Consider the following 17,937-nt stretch of genomic DNA (forward strand, 5'->3'; position numbering starts at 1 on the left):
TCACTTGTTGAGAAATGTCACGTCGCCATTTTGACTTTATTTGTTATTCGAGTTTTTCATGTCAATTTCTCAATTTAAACGGGCAATCGGCAGTTGCTACAGTACATCCGTTTTTTTGACTTAGTGCTATGTACCCATTGTTTCTTGAAGTATATAACTTATAAATGTCTCATGAGCTTAGTTTAATTGCCGTACCCTATTAGAACCCAAAATACAAGCTTGTTTTTCTCCAATGTTTCTGAACAAAGTAAATGTAAAACAAAGACTAGAGCCTCGACATCGTTAAAACTAGCATTTTTTGATACCCTGGCTGGTCATGACTTGCATCCATATCTCTGTCTATGATTTTGAGAGTGGTTACATTTCTTCAGCCCCATCCCACATTTGAGGGAAGCATGCTTTGTTATTGTTTCAACTGCTGATTGTCCCTTTAAACTCCAGCGTTCACATCTTATGCAATGAATTATACACATCATCGAATTGTATCTTGTATCTTATGTGCTCAAGGAAAATGTCCATTGAATCATTGTATCTTCAAAGAGCACTAATAAACTAAATGTAATTATTTTATGGAAATACAAGTGCTTTTTCAACTCTGGCCTAATATTAAAACAAAATGTGTTGTCTGTCTGCATGACCAATGAGGACATTCAATATTGTTACACAATCATAAGTCAACTATACTACCAAACTGTACCTGTTTCCTTTCACTACCTGTGTCATTCCACAAATAGAGTGCCTTATGGGCAGTGTCATTTTGGAAAAAATAACAATTTATTCACCTAATTTTGACATTATGTCATTAACTTAATTCCACTTAATAACAACTTAATATTAAACATGCTTTCCCATCTCAAAAGGTTAAATTAAGAAAAACTCAAATTAAAGTGACAGGGTTGACGATTTCACCTTAAATCAGCCATAAATTCCCTTGTAATAGGGGGAACGGAAGCTTGTGTGCAACAGGGATGGACAATTGAATGCAAGCTTCACAAAACATTTCTAGTCTACTTATCTATGGGTAACAGGGTTGACGGGTTGTGCTCGGCACACTCAGTTTTCCACCACAAAACAGACATTTGCCAAAATTAGAATTAGCACACTTAATTTGACACTCATTTGACTATTAGATGTTCAATGTTTCTTTTGGGAAGAAGAAAAAAGAAGTTTTTTTTCACCTTACAGAGTTGACCTTAAACTTGATTTGACACATGTAAATTAATCACTAATCACATTTAAATAAATACAAATCTTCAGAAACTTTCCCAATGCAACAAAATAACTTTTCAATGATAAACTTGGGTTGCCAAAATTGATTTTCTGTGAATGCACATTATTTAGTTTAATGAAACACACAGAGATTTTAAAAGATGAATTTAATGAGAAGGCTTTTATTCACCGAGAGGCTTGTATAGGAAGTCACATTAGTGGCTACAGAAACACAGTGCCGCCAAAACATTATCAGTGTGCCCTTTGCTCAGTCTGGCATCAAACTTGAACCATAACAGTCAACACTGGCAGACATTTGATACTGGCAGAAGAAACAGGTCAAAGGTAGAATATCAGTACAAAAAAACCCAACTTAAATATGGTTCTTAAACATACATGGTTAACCCGTTTCCCTTCCCCCTGGGTAATACATCGGTCTGCGTCTCCCCACACATACTATCAAGTTGATCACATATCAATCCAGATCATGATAGGATGTGATATTTCCGAGACGTTCTTATTTGCATTGTCACATTGACAAATGAAACCAAAAGACACACTCGTGTTTTCATAACACATTCCTTTATTTCTATGTCACATAAAGCTCTGCAGTTTACAAAGACAAATGTTGATAACGGTCCTGAGGACTTGTAGCTTGGGAGCTGGCGTATTTACAGCTTGTTGGCCTGAGGCAAAAAGCAGACAAAACAAAAACGGTAGAAAGTGCTGACGTAGGACTTTGCGGTAATGAACTGAATAGACAAAAAAACAACTTAGTGTAAGGCACCTTAAATACATTGCATATGTACCCGTGTCGGATAATATATTATTTTGACCAAATGACAGACGCAATAACAAACTTTCACTAGGTAGAAAGACAAAAGCGGCTGGTACCTTAGTAATTACAGACATATACTCTGCCAGCAGAGGGTAATCTGGATAGATATTACATTATATATATATATGTATTCACAATATACAAGATATAAGAAACAACAAAGAACTGGATAATAAATTAGCTTATCTTCAGCTGAACATGCCCCAATATACTTTATCTATAATATAATTGTATCCCATGTAACAGTGTTTCTCATTCTCTAACAGTTTTGAGTGTCTTCTAAAAGAACACTGTCCTTCAATTGAAAACATTCAGCAAAAAAGTATTACACAATATAAAAATTCATATTCCAAAGCTATAATTTTCTAAATGTACATTCCATCAGTACGTACCGGACTTCTATACAAACATAATGTAGAATGTCTATGAATTATACAATATGGTTCTATGTTCACATTTGGAGGGAAGCCATCTGCCATTTGCCAACAAACACAACAATCTCTGACAGTGTGGTACTAAGACGCTATGATGTGTTACTACAACCGTAAGACGGTTGTTTGCCAATCAAACTCCATCTTCCCAGTGTCCATTTAGCAGGCCTTGGCCAAGCCAACGAGCATGTCCGTGTTCGCCCGGCGGTACTGAGCCTTGGTGTTGGTGACCGCGCCGTGCTTCTGCCGGAGATGCAGCCTCAACTGGCTCTTGTGGCGAAAGTGGAGGTCACATTTTTCGCACTGAGGAAGAAAAGAATGGAACGCAATGAGTCACTAATTCAATCAAACTGTCTGTCAACGGGTTCTTTCATGCATTCAATGAAGGGTTAGCGGGAGGACAGAGGCTATAGCCAATATTCATTTAAGCTGATGCCCTGGCTTGTATATAACGATACTCTGCTTATGCTATTGATAGACAGTCACAGGAAGCCAGGAGGGATTGAGGAAGTGGACCAGTCCCAATTTAGCCGATACACACTGGGTCAAGTGAACGGAAAGATAAGGTGTTTACATGGTAGGGCTTTTCTCCTGTGTGGATGCGCAAGTGGCTCTTGAGGGTCTGAAGATGGCGGAAGTGTGTCCCACAGATCTCACAGGGATACGGTTTCTCCCCCGTATGTATCAGCACGTGGGCGCGGAGGTGCGCGACCTAGGAAGAAAATCCATAAGATACTTTAGATTTGTCGGAGATAAATTCAAGTAAATATAAAATAACACATCCATTATATTACAATAACACATACAGTTTTTGACATAGCTGTCCTTCATGAGTGAATCACAGTTCATAGCTGTTTCCTCACCTGTATGAAGCGAGAGCCACACGTTTCACACTTGTATGGCTTTTCTCCTGAGTGGATTCGGGTGTGGGTCTTGAGGTTGGCCGGCCGGTTGAACTGAGCACCGCAGATGTTACAGCGGTACGGTTTCTCGCCTGGATTGCAAGAAGTATTTAAAAAAAAAAACATGAAACACTGATACCATTCCAGGACCTTGTATGTGCGCTTGAGCACACAACACATTAGGAACTACTCTTTCCATGACAGACTGACCAGGTGAATCCTGGTGCATCGCACAGAGATGCACAAATACGATAAACCATTGAAAATGGGCCAATCTCTCCTTTAAGATGTAACAGAAGTCTTACCGGTGTGGACAGTCTTGTGGCTGGCGAGGTTCCCTTTGTAACGGAAGGCAGCCTGGCACCGGTCACACTTGTATGGCTTGTCAGCATGGACCTGGAGCATGTGGCCTTTCAGGGAGTCCGCTTCCGCAAACTTTGAGTTGCAGAAGTTGCAACCATTCTCTACAACAGAAACATTGAGATTTAGTCAATGAAAAGTAGAACAGCATGAATGTAAATGTACTGCGTCAATGTTTATAGCACTGTCCCCACTAATTGAAGTACAGTACTCACCCCCGCTTGAGTCGGAGTACTCAGAGTGCAGCTCATTGTCCTCCCCGCTGTAGGTACCAGGGGAGCGGGGACACACCACCAGGTGCTGAGGGGCATCTGTACCACAGGAGGAGCATCTTAGTTGGTTAATGTTGTGATGGCTGGCCTGTGGGACAAGGATCTCTTCTCCGTGCACGTTGACCATCTCTGCAGCCTGCAGCTCCTTCATCGGTCCCTCTGATCCACTAGTCCTGTTAGAGCCCTGAGGAGTGGTGCAGTCCCCAGCCTCAGCGCTCCTTCCCTGGGCCTCATCATCGTCCTTCTCCCTGGAGGTCTGGTTCATCACGATGAACTTGTACTTCTTCCAGTTGCGGGCCTTGGGCTCCTGGGAGCAGCCAGAGGGCTGGGTCGCATTCCTGCTGCAGCCGCTGGACTCGGTGGGGGAGTTGGGCTGGCAGTCAGAGCGGAGGGGGCTCTGCGGGCTGCAGATCACACCTTTGCTGCAGCCTGGGGACAGGCTGAGGGAGTCTGGCTGGGGGGGCTGGATGCTGTCCTCCTCCATGGGGGAGGCCCCTCTGTGTTTAGGTCCCTGGAGCCCCATGAAGGGCCCCGACGGGCGGCTGGAGCAGGGGAGGGGGCGGAGGATCGTAACGGAGGAGGATGAGGACTGGGATGAAAGAGGGTGGTGGACGATGGTGGTGGCCTCTGTGCGATTCGCGGGAGAGAAGAGCTTCTGAGAGATGGAATCCCCTTTGTGGAGGTCACTAAAATTGAGGGTGTCTGGCAGCTTTCCGATGGGCATTGGGATGTGTTTTCCGTGGACGTGGTGGGAGCTACCCGAAGCATTGATACCAGTGAATACACTAGGGCAGTAGCTCCTCCGGTCTCTGAGGGGAGACATGGATGTGTGGCTGGGGCTGGTCGCCAACCCATCTAGAGCCCTGAAAGCAGGGAGGTCCTGAGAGAGACGCATCGGGCTCGTCAGTACCTCATCTCTCTGCAGAGTCACAGACTGTTCTCTAAAAGGACCAGGAAAGAAGGAGAAACACCCATTTAGTTCCAAACAGATACTATTCAGATGTGAATAAGTAAAAAAATAAAATAATAGGGCCTGGAATATTCACAGACCCGACCAGGAAAAGTTCCAGGCACTAGGAGGCTACCACCCAAGTATAAATGGACGAGCAATTATGTAAATGTTGTTTGTACCTGGACTTGATGAACCTGCGGCAGGTGTCCACCACATGTTCCATCTGGAGGTATGACGCTGTATTCATGGTAACCAAAACCAGGCTGTCCTTCAGGGTCAGGGTGGAGGTGTACATGAAGTCCAGCAGGATGGCAAAACCATCAGGGTCCACCGTGGGGTCCAGGCTGATGGCACTCAGGTTACTCTTCAGGGGGTCGGTGAATATGGAGTAAAAGAGCCCACTATAAAATGGGAAAAAAATGTGAAAATCGCATGTTAGGATTGTGCCCTTTTCTCTCACAATGGCAATCGCATAGCACAAGAAGGACGTTTGGCCGAAAAACACGCAGTTGGGTCTTGAACGTACCTGCAGGCCACGAGGACTGCCCTGTGAGCGCAGAAGCGCTGACCGTCAATCTGGATTGTGACATCCGTCAGGATATTTCTACTGCGGAGGCGGTTGAAGTTGAGCAGAACATCACCAGCATGGCGGGTGAATTGAATGCAGCCATCTGCCAATGAGGCCATGATGTTAGAATCTGGAGAAACATGGAAAAATTCAGTATTGATAAAGGACCATCCGCCAAGCTCAGACTGTGAGAGTTGTTGATTAACATAAACATAAACTATGCAAAGCTGCTCTAGTCACATATTTGTCATATGTTATACGATACATGACCAAAAGTATTTGGACAGCTGCTCGTAGAACATCTCTTTCTAAAATCATGGGCATTAATATGAAGTTTGTCCCCCCTTTCCTCTAGATGTTGCAACATTGCTGCGGGGACTTGCTTCCACAGCCACAAGAGCATTAGTGAGGTCGGGCGATTAGGCCTGGCTTGCACAGGGGCATTGTCATTCTGAAACAGGAAAGGGCCTTCCCCAAATTGTTGCCACAAAGTTGGAAGCAGAGAATCGTCTAGAATGTAATTGTATGCTGAAGCATTAATATTTCCCTTCACTGGAACTAAGGGACCTAGCCCGAACCATGAAAAACATCCCCACACCATTATTCCTCCTCCAACACACTTTGCAGTTGGCACTATGCATTGGGGCAGGTAGCATTCTCCTGGCATCCGCCAAACCCAGCCTGATGGACTGCCAAGTGGTGAAGCGTGATTCATCACTCCCGATAATGCGTTTCCACTGCTCCAGAGTCCACCACTCCAGCTGACACTTGGAATTGCACATGGTGATCTTAGGTTTGTGTGCGACTGCTCGGCCATGGAAGCCCATTTCATGAAGCTTCCGAGTGCTACGCTTCCTTTCTGTGAGCTTGTGTGGCCTACGACTTCACGGCTGAGCCGTTGTTACACCTAGACATTTCCACTTCACAATAACAGCTCTTACAGTTGACTAGGGCAGCTCTAGTAGGGCAGACATTTGACAAACTGACTTGTTTTTAAGGTGGCATCCAATGATGGTACCACGTTGAAAGTCACTGAGCTCTTCAGTAAGGCCATTCTACTGGCAATGTTTGTCTATAGAGATTGCATAGCGGTGTGCTCGATTTTATACATCTCTTTGCAACCGGAGTGGCTGAAATAGCAGAATCCACTAATTGGAAGGGGTGTCCACATACTTCTGTATATATAGTGTATATGAGGACATAGTGTAGAATCATAATCCTATTACCATTGTAATCCTATTACCATTGAACTTGGTGTTGGCGGCACCATTTCAATGTCCAACGAAGTAAAAAGCATTGCTGGAAATGGGACCACGTCTGAGGGAGGCTACAGATCTAAAATACTATGTCAACTATAGCTAACTCCGAGGCATTGAACTCATGTTAATGACATAAAAATAGTGACAAGCCATGACTGTTGTGGAAAAGTAGACTTTATACAGGCTACAGTAAACAAGTTAGGCCATTTGCTGGTACCCAAATATGACATATTGCTATTAGACTTACCATAGATATGATTAACCCTTAAAATAAACGTACAAATACAATATTTGTACATTTAGGAATTATGACCTTTATTTCACTGCAGATATTTTACTATACATTACTTAAGAAACACTTTAATAAAATACACAATTAAACCCAGTTTCCTATTTGCTTTTGACCTATAGCCAAGCCCATAAATGCTGACGGCTCACGCTTGCAACATGTTTCGCATTTAGTACATTCCGTTTTGGGGTGCGCACAGATTAGGTTGCTTCTAAATACGCTTCCTGTTCTTCGATAGGCCTGTACGTGGAAAGCCAGCTTGTTTAACATATGACATTTAACACTGGTTATACCCAATTTATTTTAACTAGAAAAATAAACGAGAAAAATTGGAATACGGAAATGCGAATAATAGGTTGTGGGATTTTTAAGAGTTTCAAATGCATGTACCCACAGGACTACACATTGCACAGAGGCTCCCACTGTAAATGTAGTACAAAACGAGTAGGCAGTTATTGATAATAACGGTCCATTAAAACAAATCAAGAATGTAGGCCTACATCAAAATAGTGTTTGTTTTGTCTCAGCATTGAACGAAAAATTATTCGACAGATCCTTAGTGGATATCTACCAGCGAAGTTAAACCAACATCAAGAGAGAGAAAAGTACAGTGCTCAAAGCTAAAATGTAGTACGCAGTGATCTAACAAGACAGACTCGCCCTGTTGCGCGAATTTTCTTGCTCTTAAGTTTACTGATATTTAATATTTAACGACTATTAAAGATGCACTTTTTGATCATATCAAATTCATTTTATCCGGATTTTTTTGGGATAAATCAAAAACATTCTGATTATATAAACCCAAAAGTAATCTTTATGTACATTAGGATAGGCTATAAAGGAACTGCACATTCGGCCTAATATTTTATCTATCGATAATATCTAGATATTCGATTAACCAACATGATAAAAAAAGTGAGCATAATGTGGCAATAGTTTCCCAATGACAGAATGGACCACGAACTTCCGACTGAATATCTGGCAAGCATGCTGCTTGAGCAGAGGAGATCCTAGACGATTTGACCTTTAATCAAGTATAAACATCAGCAAGAAGTCTAGCAACTGCAGCCTAAGAGACCCTACTGTTCCCAAAACGAAAGAAAACATAAAACCATCTAAAGAATTTAAGTATTTCAAGTGTATCAATAGAGGTCAATGAGCCACAACGAATGTCTACCACTACAAGCAACTTCTAGCGTTTTACTGTAAAATAATGAGGGGAAAAAATTCACCTTATAAAACTTTCCTGGAAACTTCGTGCATCACCAGTTCTGAGAATCAAGTTCTAAGAAACTCAAGGGTTTAATTCTCGGAATTCTACCAGTGGGCCATACCATTTCCAAATCAGTGGGGAGGGTACATGGTGTTGTGTGTGTCTTTTTTATCGTCATTACACGACATATATTTGGATATTCTATTTAGACCGTAAATTAGAGACAATATAATATTGATTAAGTTTCGAAAATAAACGGTGACATGGATTTTTAACTATGACAACTATTTCATACTCTTTAGTGTAACTGTCCACATACAAGATCACCTGACCATTCTATATAGACCTCGAAGAAAACGAGCTCGTTCACGAGGATGGACACGAGCAAGGTTTTGCGTAAATATATTTGATCTATAAATCAGGCGATATGTAGGTGGGTTGCCTGTCATTAGATGCTTTGTTTTATTTTATTTTATGCGCAACCCTACCATTACTACTATTTGTTGCCGAACATGTTCAGACTACTTTTTGGAGACGTCTTCAGTTTCAGCTATCCACTTTGGATTGTAAAACCTTTTTCCGTTCACTGTTGTGTGGAAGTAGGAGCAATTACATTCATTTTTGTATTGTGGGGGACAAAACAGTTACAATCTTTTTCACGGAAACGCACGCTAGTTTCAGGAAATGGTAGCCTATAGCAACGTTGTAGTCTAAGGTGGTTGGACTCTGTATTAGTAGTAATTTAATAGTAAGTATAGGCAAAAACATATACAGAAATCTCCACCTACATAGGCGTGAATAAAACTTTTGCGCAAATGCTACAAAGGCAGCAATGGTTATGCGCTAACGTTATATCGCTATAGGCTAGGCGTCATGCGGAACCGCTCTGTATTGTTTATCTATTTATTACATTGTAACAAATTGTAATACACATGTTGGAATGGATTTACACTTGAACCTATTTTATTTAACCTACTGTTACATGACTCGTTTACAATATCCCCTAGCACGCGCAGTCAATAAAGAGATTGGGACACGAAGATGAGATCATTCCTTTAGGGATAGCATACTGCCCGACGAGTAGGCTGCTTGAAACACAAAATTAGGTGTGCACTTTTGCCTGTGTTTAGGCTATTCCATCTATGTAACTTAAAGGGGCAATCTGAAGTTGATACATCCATTTTTGGACTTGAAATTGATGATATGAACCCATTGATTCTTGAAGAATATAACTTATAAATGCCTAATGGGGTTAGTTCAACTGTCATACCCCATCAGGACCCCAAAATGTTTCACTCCAATGCTTGTAAAGTAAGTAAATGTAAAAAATGTACGGTCAGTCCTTGCATACATTGCTCTGTCTATGAATTTTAGAGTGGTAACATTTCTCCAGCCCCATCCCCCAGCTTGTTACAAAAACGGGTGGGGAATTCACTTTGTTATTGTTTCAACTGCTGATAGCTGCTTTAAGTAGCCTAACCTATGAAGTGCAGGTGCCAGGCAAAATGTAGGCTAAACAAAACCTTAGGCCTACTTACACTACATGACCAAAAGTATGTGGACACCTGCTCGTCAAACATCTCATTCCAAAATCATGGGCATTAATATGGAGTTGGTCCACCCTTTGCCGCTATAACAGCCTCCACTCTTCTGGGAAGGCTTTCCCCTAGATGTTGGAACATTGCTGCGGAGACTTGCTTCCATTCAGCTACAAGAGCATTAGTGAGGTCGGGCACTGATGTTGGGCGATTAGGCCTGGTTCGCAGTCAGTGTTCCAATTCATCCAACAGGTGTTCGATGGGGTTGAGGTCAGAGCTCTGTGCAGGCCAGTTAAGTTCTTCCACACCGATCTCGACAAACCATTTGGACCTCACTTTGTGCACGGAGAAACAAAACGTCATTCTGAAACAGGAAAGGGCCTTCCCCAAAATGTTGCCGCAAAGTTTGAAGCAGAGAATCGTCTAGAGTGTCATTGTATGCTGTAGCATTAAGATTTCCCTTCACTGGAACTAAGGGGCCTAGCCCAAACTATGACAAAAAGCCCATTTCATGAAGTTCCAGATGAACAGTTATTGTGCTCACATTGCTTCCAGAGGCAGTTTGGAACTCGGCAGCGAGTGTTGCAAACGAAGACAGATGATTTTTACGCACTACGCGCTTCAGCACTCGTCGGTCCCGTTCTGTGAGCTTGTGTGGCCTACCACTTCGCAGTTGAGCCATTGTTGCTCCTAGACGTTTCTACTTCACAATAACAGCACACAGTTGACCGGGGCAGCTCTAGCAGGGAAGACATTTTATGAATTGACTTGTTTGAAAGGTGGCAAGCTATGACGGTGCTACATTGAAAGTCACTGAGCTCATCAGTAAGGCCATTCTACAGCCAATGTTTGTCTGTGGAGAAAGCATGGCTGTGTGCTCAATTTTATACACCTGTCAGCATCGGGTGTGGCTGAAATAGCTGAATCCACATATTTGAAGGGGTTTTCACATACACATACAAAAGTATCTAAAATAGGACAGCACTCCGGTGAATAAACTTAGTTATATTTCTGCACTAACGTTTGGGGTATGAGCTCTTCTTCAGCGTGCATAAGACGCAATGGTAATCAATGTTACAACAATAATACAGGCCACACACAGGTGGGCATACTTACAGATTCACAAAGTCAGTAATGGCCCAATCAAAAGATCCCAGCAGAGGGAGCTGGGGGGGCAATGAAATCAAATACATACAAAATCTACACGCAAACACAAAATAAAGCCTAAATGTCAGCGGGGTATTTATAGCCTACAAAAAATGAGGACAGAAACAGTCCTCACTGAGACCTGCTGGGGCAAGAGTGCCCAAGCAGCCTATCCAATACATCTCTCTTTTGGAGAAGTCATTTATCCCCATCTCCTCCCCTATGTCTCACCACCATTCAATGACCATATGACCGTAAGGCACTTAGTTCATAATTCAGGATTCTGAAATGCCTGGCAACAGGTGATTTTTCATTATGTTTGCGAATGGAGCTCTTATGCTCACAAATCCTTCTGAAGTTCACGTTTGGTCTTACCCAGATAATATAAGTTTCAGGATCACTTAAATGAGATATACAACATCGGCCTATTTTGCCTAGTTAACTCTCCCATAGGGTTTTCTGGAATTCCCTTTTTATTAGGCTACGATGTATACTTGAAATCAAGTAACATTGTGTGTGTGGGTGTGAGTGAGTAGGAGTTTCAGATAGGATCCAAAACATTTGGCAACATCATCAAAAACAGTCTCATACTTGGCTAATTTCATTGGGTTCTGTTCTACAGCTCTCAATGATGGCTGTAGGCTCTAGTCAATATAGGCCGACTGCATCTGTAACAGTATAACTATAGACTGTCCCCTCGCCCATACCCGGGCGCGAACCAGGGACCCTCTGCACACATCAACAACAGTCACCCACGAAGCATCGTTACCCATCGCTCCACAAGAGCCGCCGCCCTTGCAGAGAAAGCGGAACCACTACTTCAAGGTCTCAGAGCAAGTGACGTCACAGATTGAAACGCTGTTTAGCGCGCACCACCGCTAACTAGCTAGCCGTTTCACATCCGTTCATCTCACTCAATACTCGAGTCTATCAGATGCTCGATCACTGGTTCAATCATTAGTAATCACAACATGCACAGTAGTTGACGTGATCACACATTTATTGTTGGCCAGGGTGTTTCAAGTCACAAGATTTAGTCCAGCGGATAAGAACCAAATATTATGTCCATTAGAAATGCTTTGATGATGAGACCTTTCAGCCTTTACAAAAAGTAAATAAACGTCTAAACAAAGATGTCCAGCTTTAGTGTCATTCTAGATGTAACTTATTATAGTCAGTGGTGTAGTGCTCTTTTTTTATAAAAGGGGCCGGAGCGGCCCCAAAAATATTTTGTCATAATTTCTCAACCAGCGTTTCCACCATATAAAGGCCTAACTAACTTCAAAATAGGCCATCATCTCTGTCAGTCGTGAATGATAATTATTCTCGTTTTTACAGGCAAAAACATCCAAGCTGCATCTGAATGCCAACCATAAACATTTGATCTCATTCAGTCTCATCCGAATATGCATTCAGATCTTCTTGAGGGATGTGAGTAAATGCACTTTGAGCAGATGATGTGAACACGCTACAGACAAGCCTGCCTGTATTGTTTCCACCAGAGCACATTCAGCCTATTAAAGTATGCTATTATATTCAGGCTGTTATGCAGAATACTAATGAATCCTTCATTAAGCTCTGGCAGCACTACATCGCTGATTGCACATCGTTTTCCAAAATGACCACCAACCAGTTCCATATTGGACAAGATTCATATGGTCGTATCTCCATAAATAGTTGGTACACAGACCAATGATGGCTTAAAATGTTTGAGGGGGTCTGGAAAACACAATAAAATGTCCCAAGTATGCCATATCTATGTATCCTTTAGATATTAGTAGAAAACCGGCGAAGTGCCCAAAAATCTACCAAATGTCCTGATTCTTGAACATACTTTCATTCTAATTTTCTATATTTTTTTTCATTTAACCACCTAAAACTGTCAAATGGGTGTTCCAAAAAGTCTACTAATTACAATGACATAAAATATAATATTCTGTGTGTTGTCAATTTCAAGAACTGTGACAAGAAACCTTCCCTGTGCTTACTTCCCTGTACTTAAACATTTGAAAATGGAACAACGGACATGAAGCCATTTCAATATAACTTCTTTAATGGGGTGTGTGGGACACATACTAAGGCTACCATTATTTATTATGAAGCCATGTTTTGCATCATTCTAATCCACAGATGACACAATATTTAGAAATCATTAGGAGCATGCTTAAAATTGATCTGCTGGACTATTTTCTATTATTATTTTTTTTACTAGGCAAGTCAGTTAAGAACAAATTCTTATTTTCAATGACGGCCTAGGAACAGTGGGTTAACTGCCTTTTCTGGGGCAGAACGACAGATTTTGTACCTTGTCAGCTCAGGGATTTGAACTTGCAACCTTTCTGTTACTAGTCCAATGCACTAACCACTAGGCTACACTGCCGCCCTGGTCCAAATGAACTCAATATGACCCCTATTAAGGTCTTAACAGTACTTTATAATTATAATTAATAGCTATATTATCTGCAGGTATCTAGTATTAGAAAGTATCTAGCATTAGTGTACCAAGTTTGATACTTGTATCATTTAATGAAACAATAATTTAACCTATCAGCTGGGCTAACTGTTCTCTGATGTTCATCCTATTGGCCTCATTGAGGTGGACGAACCAAGACTTGTCTTTGAAAAAGGCCATAACTAATCAATGTTACGATCATATAGCAATTTTCTCTCTCTAACCACACGTCCTCTAGAGGCAAAGATGTTCAAATGTATGTAAGACAACAGCAACAACTGTGGCCTATTTCATGTTATTAGATCACATTCATCGAATGTCGTTATCATTTTGAAATGTGTTAACTTTATTAGTGATGAAAGCTCTATTACATTTTCATTTGGACAACATGCATTATTACGCATTATGACAGAATAATAGAAGCAAGAATACAATCATGCTAATTGTAAATTATTGCAAAGTAAAATACTAGAATCAATCTATTCAGATATGCAGATAGCCCAATAGGAAAACATTTACATATTTGTACTAAATATTTTTTTAAATAACCAGGCCAACCCCAAACATAGATACAATACAATTGTGTTTTATCATAGATTTATGCTGTTAAAGCCACTAACATTTTAGTCATTTAGCAGACAATCTTATCCAGAGCAAATTAGAGGAGCAATGAGGGTTAAAGTCTTGCTCAAGGGGACATCAAAATATGTTTCATCTATTGACCTCACTCTAGTATCGCAGAGGTTTCATTTTTGGTAACATCTTTTTTTCTTTTTAAACAGAGTCCAATGGGACTCCAAACATGTTTCCACATTCTTTAAAACAGATTTAATATATGTTTCCATTATACGCCTTTGGCAAGAAGCTGCGTGCAACGTATGGCAGTGATGCAATTCTAGCCGTCAGTTATGAAACATTTGGAAAAGCACTCTGGGTTGTCAATTTCTAATCTATGTTGTGATCCCTGAGTAGGCTAATCTAAGCCGAATGATGTGGTAAGACTGAGGAGGTGAAGGTAATGGTATAACCTTGTGAAAGGGGTATTTATTTACATAATGATGTAAAGAATGAACAATATGACTCACCATTTCATTACTGTAGTTAACTGTGTTTAAAAGCAACTAACAGCAAGTACTCATTGTTACTACATTATTGCTTAGTAAATAACAGACAAACACCAGCTGAAATTAGACTAAAATAAAACGCTACCCTGTAATATCTTAATTAAGGCATTTGAAGCTGGAACATCTCCAGCGGTTCTCAAGCCTACAGACTTAAAAGGTAAAGAGGTTTAGGTGACCATGGCAACTAAGAGGTCTATTTTAGGATGTGATGTCTAATCTGTAGGTCTGTCGTACTCGCTGTTATCTTCAGTAGTTGAAATATCATGCGGTGTAATCATTTTAGCGGCATCGTTCCGAGACTCGATGTACCCTTTGGTGTAAATTGAACACGGGAAAGAACAAGCCCACACACAGCTTGTGGTAAATACTTAAACAAAGACCAATTATCAGGTCTTCCCTGATGGAAAAAGCACATGATTTCACGTGACATTTCCACATTTTGCACAAGTGAAATTATGTGTTTTTGGCACACTTCAGAAGTGTGCTCCAAAAATACGTTTTTACATGATTTCATATGTGAAACTTCATGTGTGATATCATATGATTTCCCATAAATGAAATCATGTGATTCAACTTGTGAAAACCTGAAATGACACCATCGGCCATTGCTATTCATTTTGTGGTAGATTTTACAGTCATACAGTAAATTTGTACAGTAATATAATACTGTATTCGTGTATTGCTACAGTGCTTTCTGGAAAGTATTCAGACCTCTTGACTTTTTCCACATTTTGTTATGTTACAGCCTTATTTTAAGATTGATGAGGGGGAAAAAATAATTTTAATCAATCTACACACAATACCCCGTAATGACAAAGAGAAAACAGGTTATAGAAATTTTAGCAAATTTATAAAAAATGAAAAACAAGTTTTCAGACACTTTAATCAGCACTTTGTTGAAGCACCTTTGGCAGCGATTACAGACTCTTCTTGGGTATGGCGCTACAATCTTGGCACACCTGTATTTAGGGAGTTTCTCCCCTTCTCTGCAGATCCTCTCAAGCGCTGTCAGGTTGGATGGGGAGCGTCACTACCTCTCCAGAGACGTTCGATCGGGTTCAAGTCCAGGCTCTGGCTGGGTCACTCAAGGACATTGCCCTGAAGCCACACCTGCGTTGTCTTGGATGTGTGCTTAGGGTTGTTGCCCTGTTGGAAGGTGACCCTTCACCCCCAGACTGAGATCCTGAATGCTCTGGTTCCAAACTACTTCCATTAAAGAATGGAGGAGACCACTGTGTTCTTGGAGACTTTCAATGCTGCAGAAATGTTTTGGTACCCTTCCCCAGAGCTGTGCCTCGACACAATCCTGTCTTGGCGCTCCACAGAAAATTCCTTTGAATGTGGGACCTTATATAGACAGGTGTGTGCCTTTAACAAATCATGTCCAATCAATTACATTCACCCCAGGTGGACTCCAATCAAGTTGTAGAACCACCAAGGATGATCAATGGAAACAGGATGCACCTGAACTCAATTTCGAGTCTCATAGCAAAGGGTCCGAAAACTTATGTAAATAAGGTATTTCAGTTTTAATTTGGAATACATTTGCAAAAATGTCTAAAAACCTGTTTTCTCTTTGTCATTATGTGGTATTGTGTGTATATTGATGAAGGGAAAAAAATATTTAATCCATTTTAGAATAATGCACTTGGGTACTTTTTGGCCCATCCTGCAAATGAACTTGGCATGCCTCCCTTGCAATTGCATTTAAACTTATAGGATACTTTAGATGCTCTTATGGCACAAAATTGTAAAAAATAATAATAACAATAATAATTCCTGTAATCTTAGTGGAAACAACTTTTAATGTATTTTTTCAACTGAACTATATTTTGTTACTAAATATACAACAACAAACTGGATTCAGGAAGTACACAAATATTCTAATTCAATTATTTTCAATACCAGAAAAGTAGGAATTGCTCCTTTGTTTACTTTCTGAATTGACTGGGACATAAATGGCATTTCAGAATATGTGTGGGACTTGTCCATAGTTTATGCCTGCCCATAGCATAATCCCACCGCTACCATGCGGCACTCTGTTCACATCAGAAAACCGCTCACCCACATGACGCCATACATGTGGTCTGTGGTTGTGAGGCCAGTTGGATGTACTGCCAAATTCTCTATAACGACATTGGAGGCAGCTTATGGAAGTGAAATTAACATTCAATATTAGAGTGAACCAATCTGTGGGAAAAGCGACGATGCGCCTCGAACCCAACAAACCATGGCTTCCCTTAGAGGAAAATACAAAAAAACTACTTGGAGATGCAAATGAAAGGAACGAACAGCTAAAGGATATTCAGGAAAACAATGTTCACCAAAACAAACAAACTGTTACAAACTAAACATTTTGATTTGTTCGAAAGGAAAGTAGAGTCTATCATGTCAGATATGCATATACAGGGCCGGCATGTGGACGAAGAGGACAACAAAATGCAAACTTTAGATGATGAATTGGACCAGCAAGAAAACAGAATGAGACAAAAAAAAATTAAAAATAGAATATTCTACCTACCGGAAGATGAGGCAAAAGGAGACCTTTCCAGTTACGTGATCAAGCTGCTATCGGAGGAGCTTGGCATGGATGTATCACCGAAGGACCTGGAGAGATGCCATCAGATCAGTGTGAAACAGAAGAAAGCTAAATACCCTTGCATGGTCATCTTTAAGATGTGGAACTATCAGACCAAAGTCAATATTCTGAAGGCACAGGAAGGAAAAGAGATTAAAATCCATGACCAGTCAATTTGATTCATCTAGGATCTGTCTGCTAAGCTGAGGAAAAAATATAAACAATTCATTCCGATTAGACAGTGACTGGAGGAAAAAACAATCAAGTCTCAACTCCAATTCCCAGCAGTGCTGTGGGTATGGTAGGGAACGCAGAGGATGGAGGAGAACTGGGAAGGGGTGGTGGAGAAGGATGGATTTGGTTTGGGAGAGAGGAAAGGAAGGACTAAACTACAATGTAATTTTATGAAATGTTTTTGTGACATGGTGAGAATGGAGAGGGGCTTTAGCCGGGGTATTGGGATGCGGTCTGTCACGTTCTGAGCTTAGTTCCTTTGTTATGTCTTTGTTTTAGTATGGTCAGGGCGTGAGTCAGGTGGGTTTGTCTATGTTCTGTTTTCTATGTTGTGTTTTGCGTTTGGCCTGGTATGGTTCTCAATCAGAGGCAGGTGTCGTTAGTTGTCTCTGATTGAGAATCATACTTAGGTAGCCTTTTCCCACTTGTGCTTCGTGGGTGTTTATTTTCTGTGTCTGTGTGTTCCACACGGAACTGTTTCGGTTTGTTATTTCACGTTGTTATTTTTGTATTTTGTCGTGTTCATTTTGTTCTATTAAATATGGACACTTACCACGCTGCACATTTGTCCT

The 17,937-nt window shown here is 41.0% G+C and overlaps 1 protein-coding gene across 1 annotated transcript; it reads right to left on the minus strand.

The window, feature by feature from the left end:
* Positions 1 to 1,772: 1,772 nt before the first annotated feature.
* Positions 1,773 to 8,367, minus strand: LOC135517215 (B-cell lymphoma 6 protein-like). Its single transcript, XM_064941322.1, has 8 exons — positions 8,313 to 8,367; positions 5,491 to 5,662; positions 5,144 to 5,365; positions 3,956 to 4,953; positions 3,686 to 3,844; positions 3,342 to 3,472; positions 3,053 to 3,190; positions 1,773 to 2,781 (listed from the first exon to the last, which is right to left on the minus strand). The coding sequence occupies exons 2-8, from the start codon at positions 5,649 to 5,651 to the stop codon at positions 2,638 to 2,640; spliced, it is 1,953 nt and encodes a 650-aa protein (XP_064797394.1). The 5' UTR covers positions 5,652 to 5,662; positions 8,313 to 8,367; the 3' UTR covers positions 1,773 to 2,637.
* Positions 8,368 to 17,937: the final 9,570 nt, after the last annotated feature.

Source organism: Oncorhynchus masou, chromosome 3, assembly GCF_036934945.1.
Source record: "Oncorhynchus masou masou isolate Uvic2021 chromosome 3, UVic_Omas_1.1, whole genome shotgun sequence".
NCBI lineage: Eukaryota > Metazoa > Chordata > Actinopteri > Salmoniformes > Salmonidae > Oncorhynchus > Oncorhynchus masou.

Excerpts from the sequence above, each read along its gene's own strand:
- LOC135517215 (XM_064941322.1), bottom strand. The coding sequence starts at position 5,651 with ATGGCCTCATTGGCAGATGGCTGCATTCAATTCACCCGCCATGCTGGT. Across the intron at positions 4,954-5,143 it reads CGCAGGTTCATCAAGTCCAG|AGAACAGTCTGTGACTCTGC; the intron begins GTACAAACAACA and ends TGGTCCTTTTAG. Across the intron at positions 3,473-3,685 it reads CCACAAGACTGTCCACACCG|GCGAGAAACCGTACCGCTGT; the intron begins GTAAGACTTCTG and ends CTTGCAATCCAG.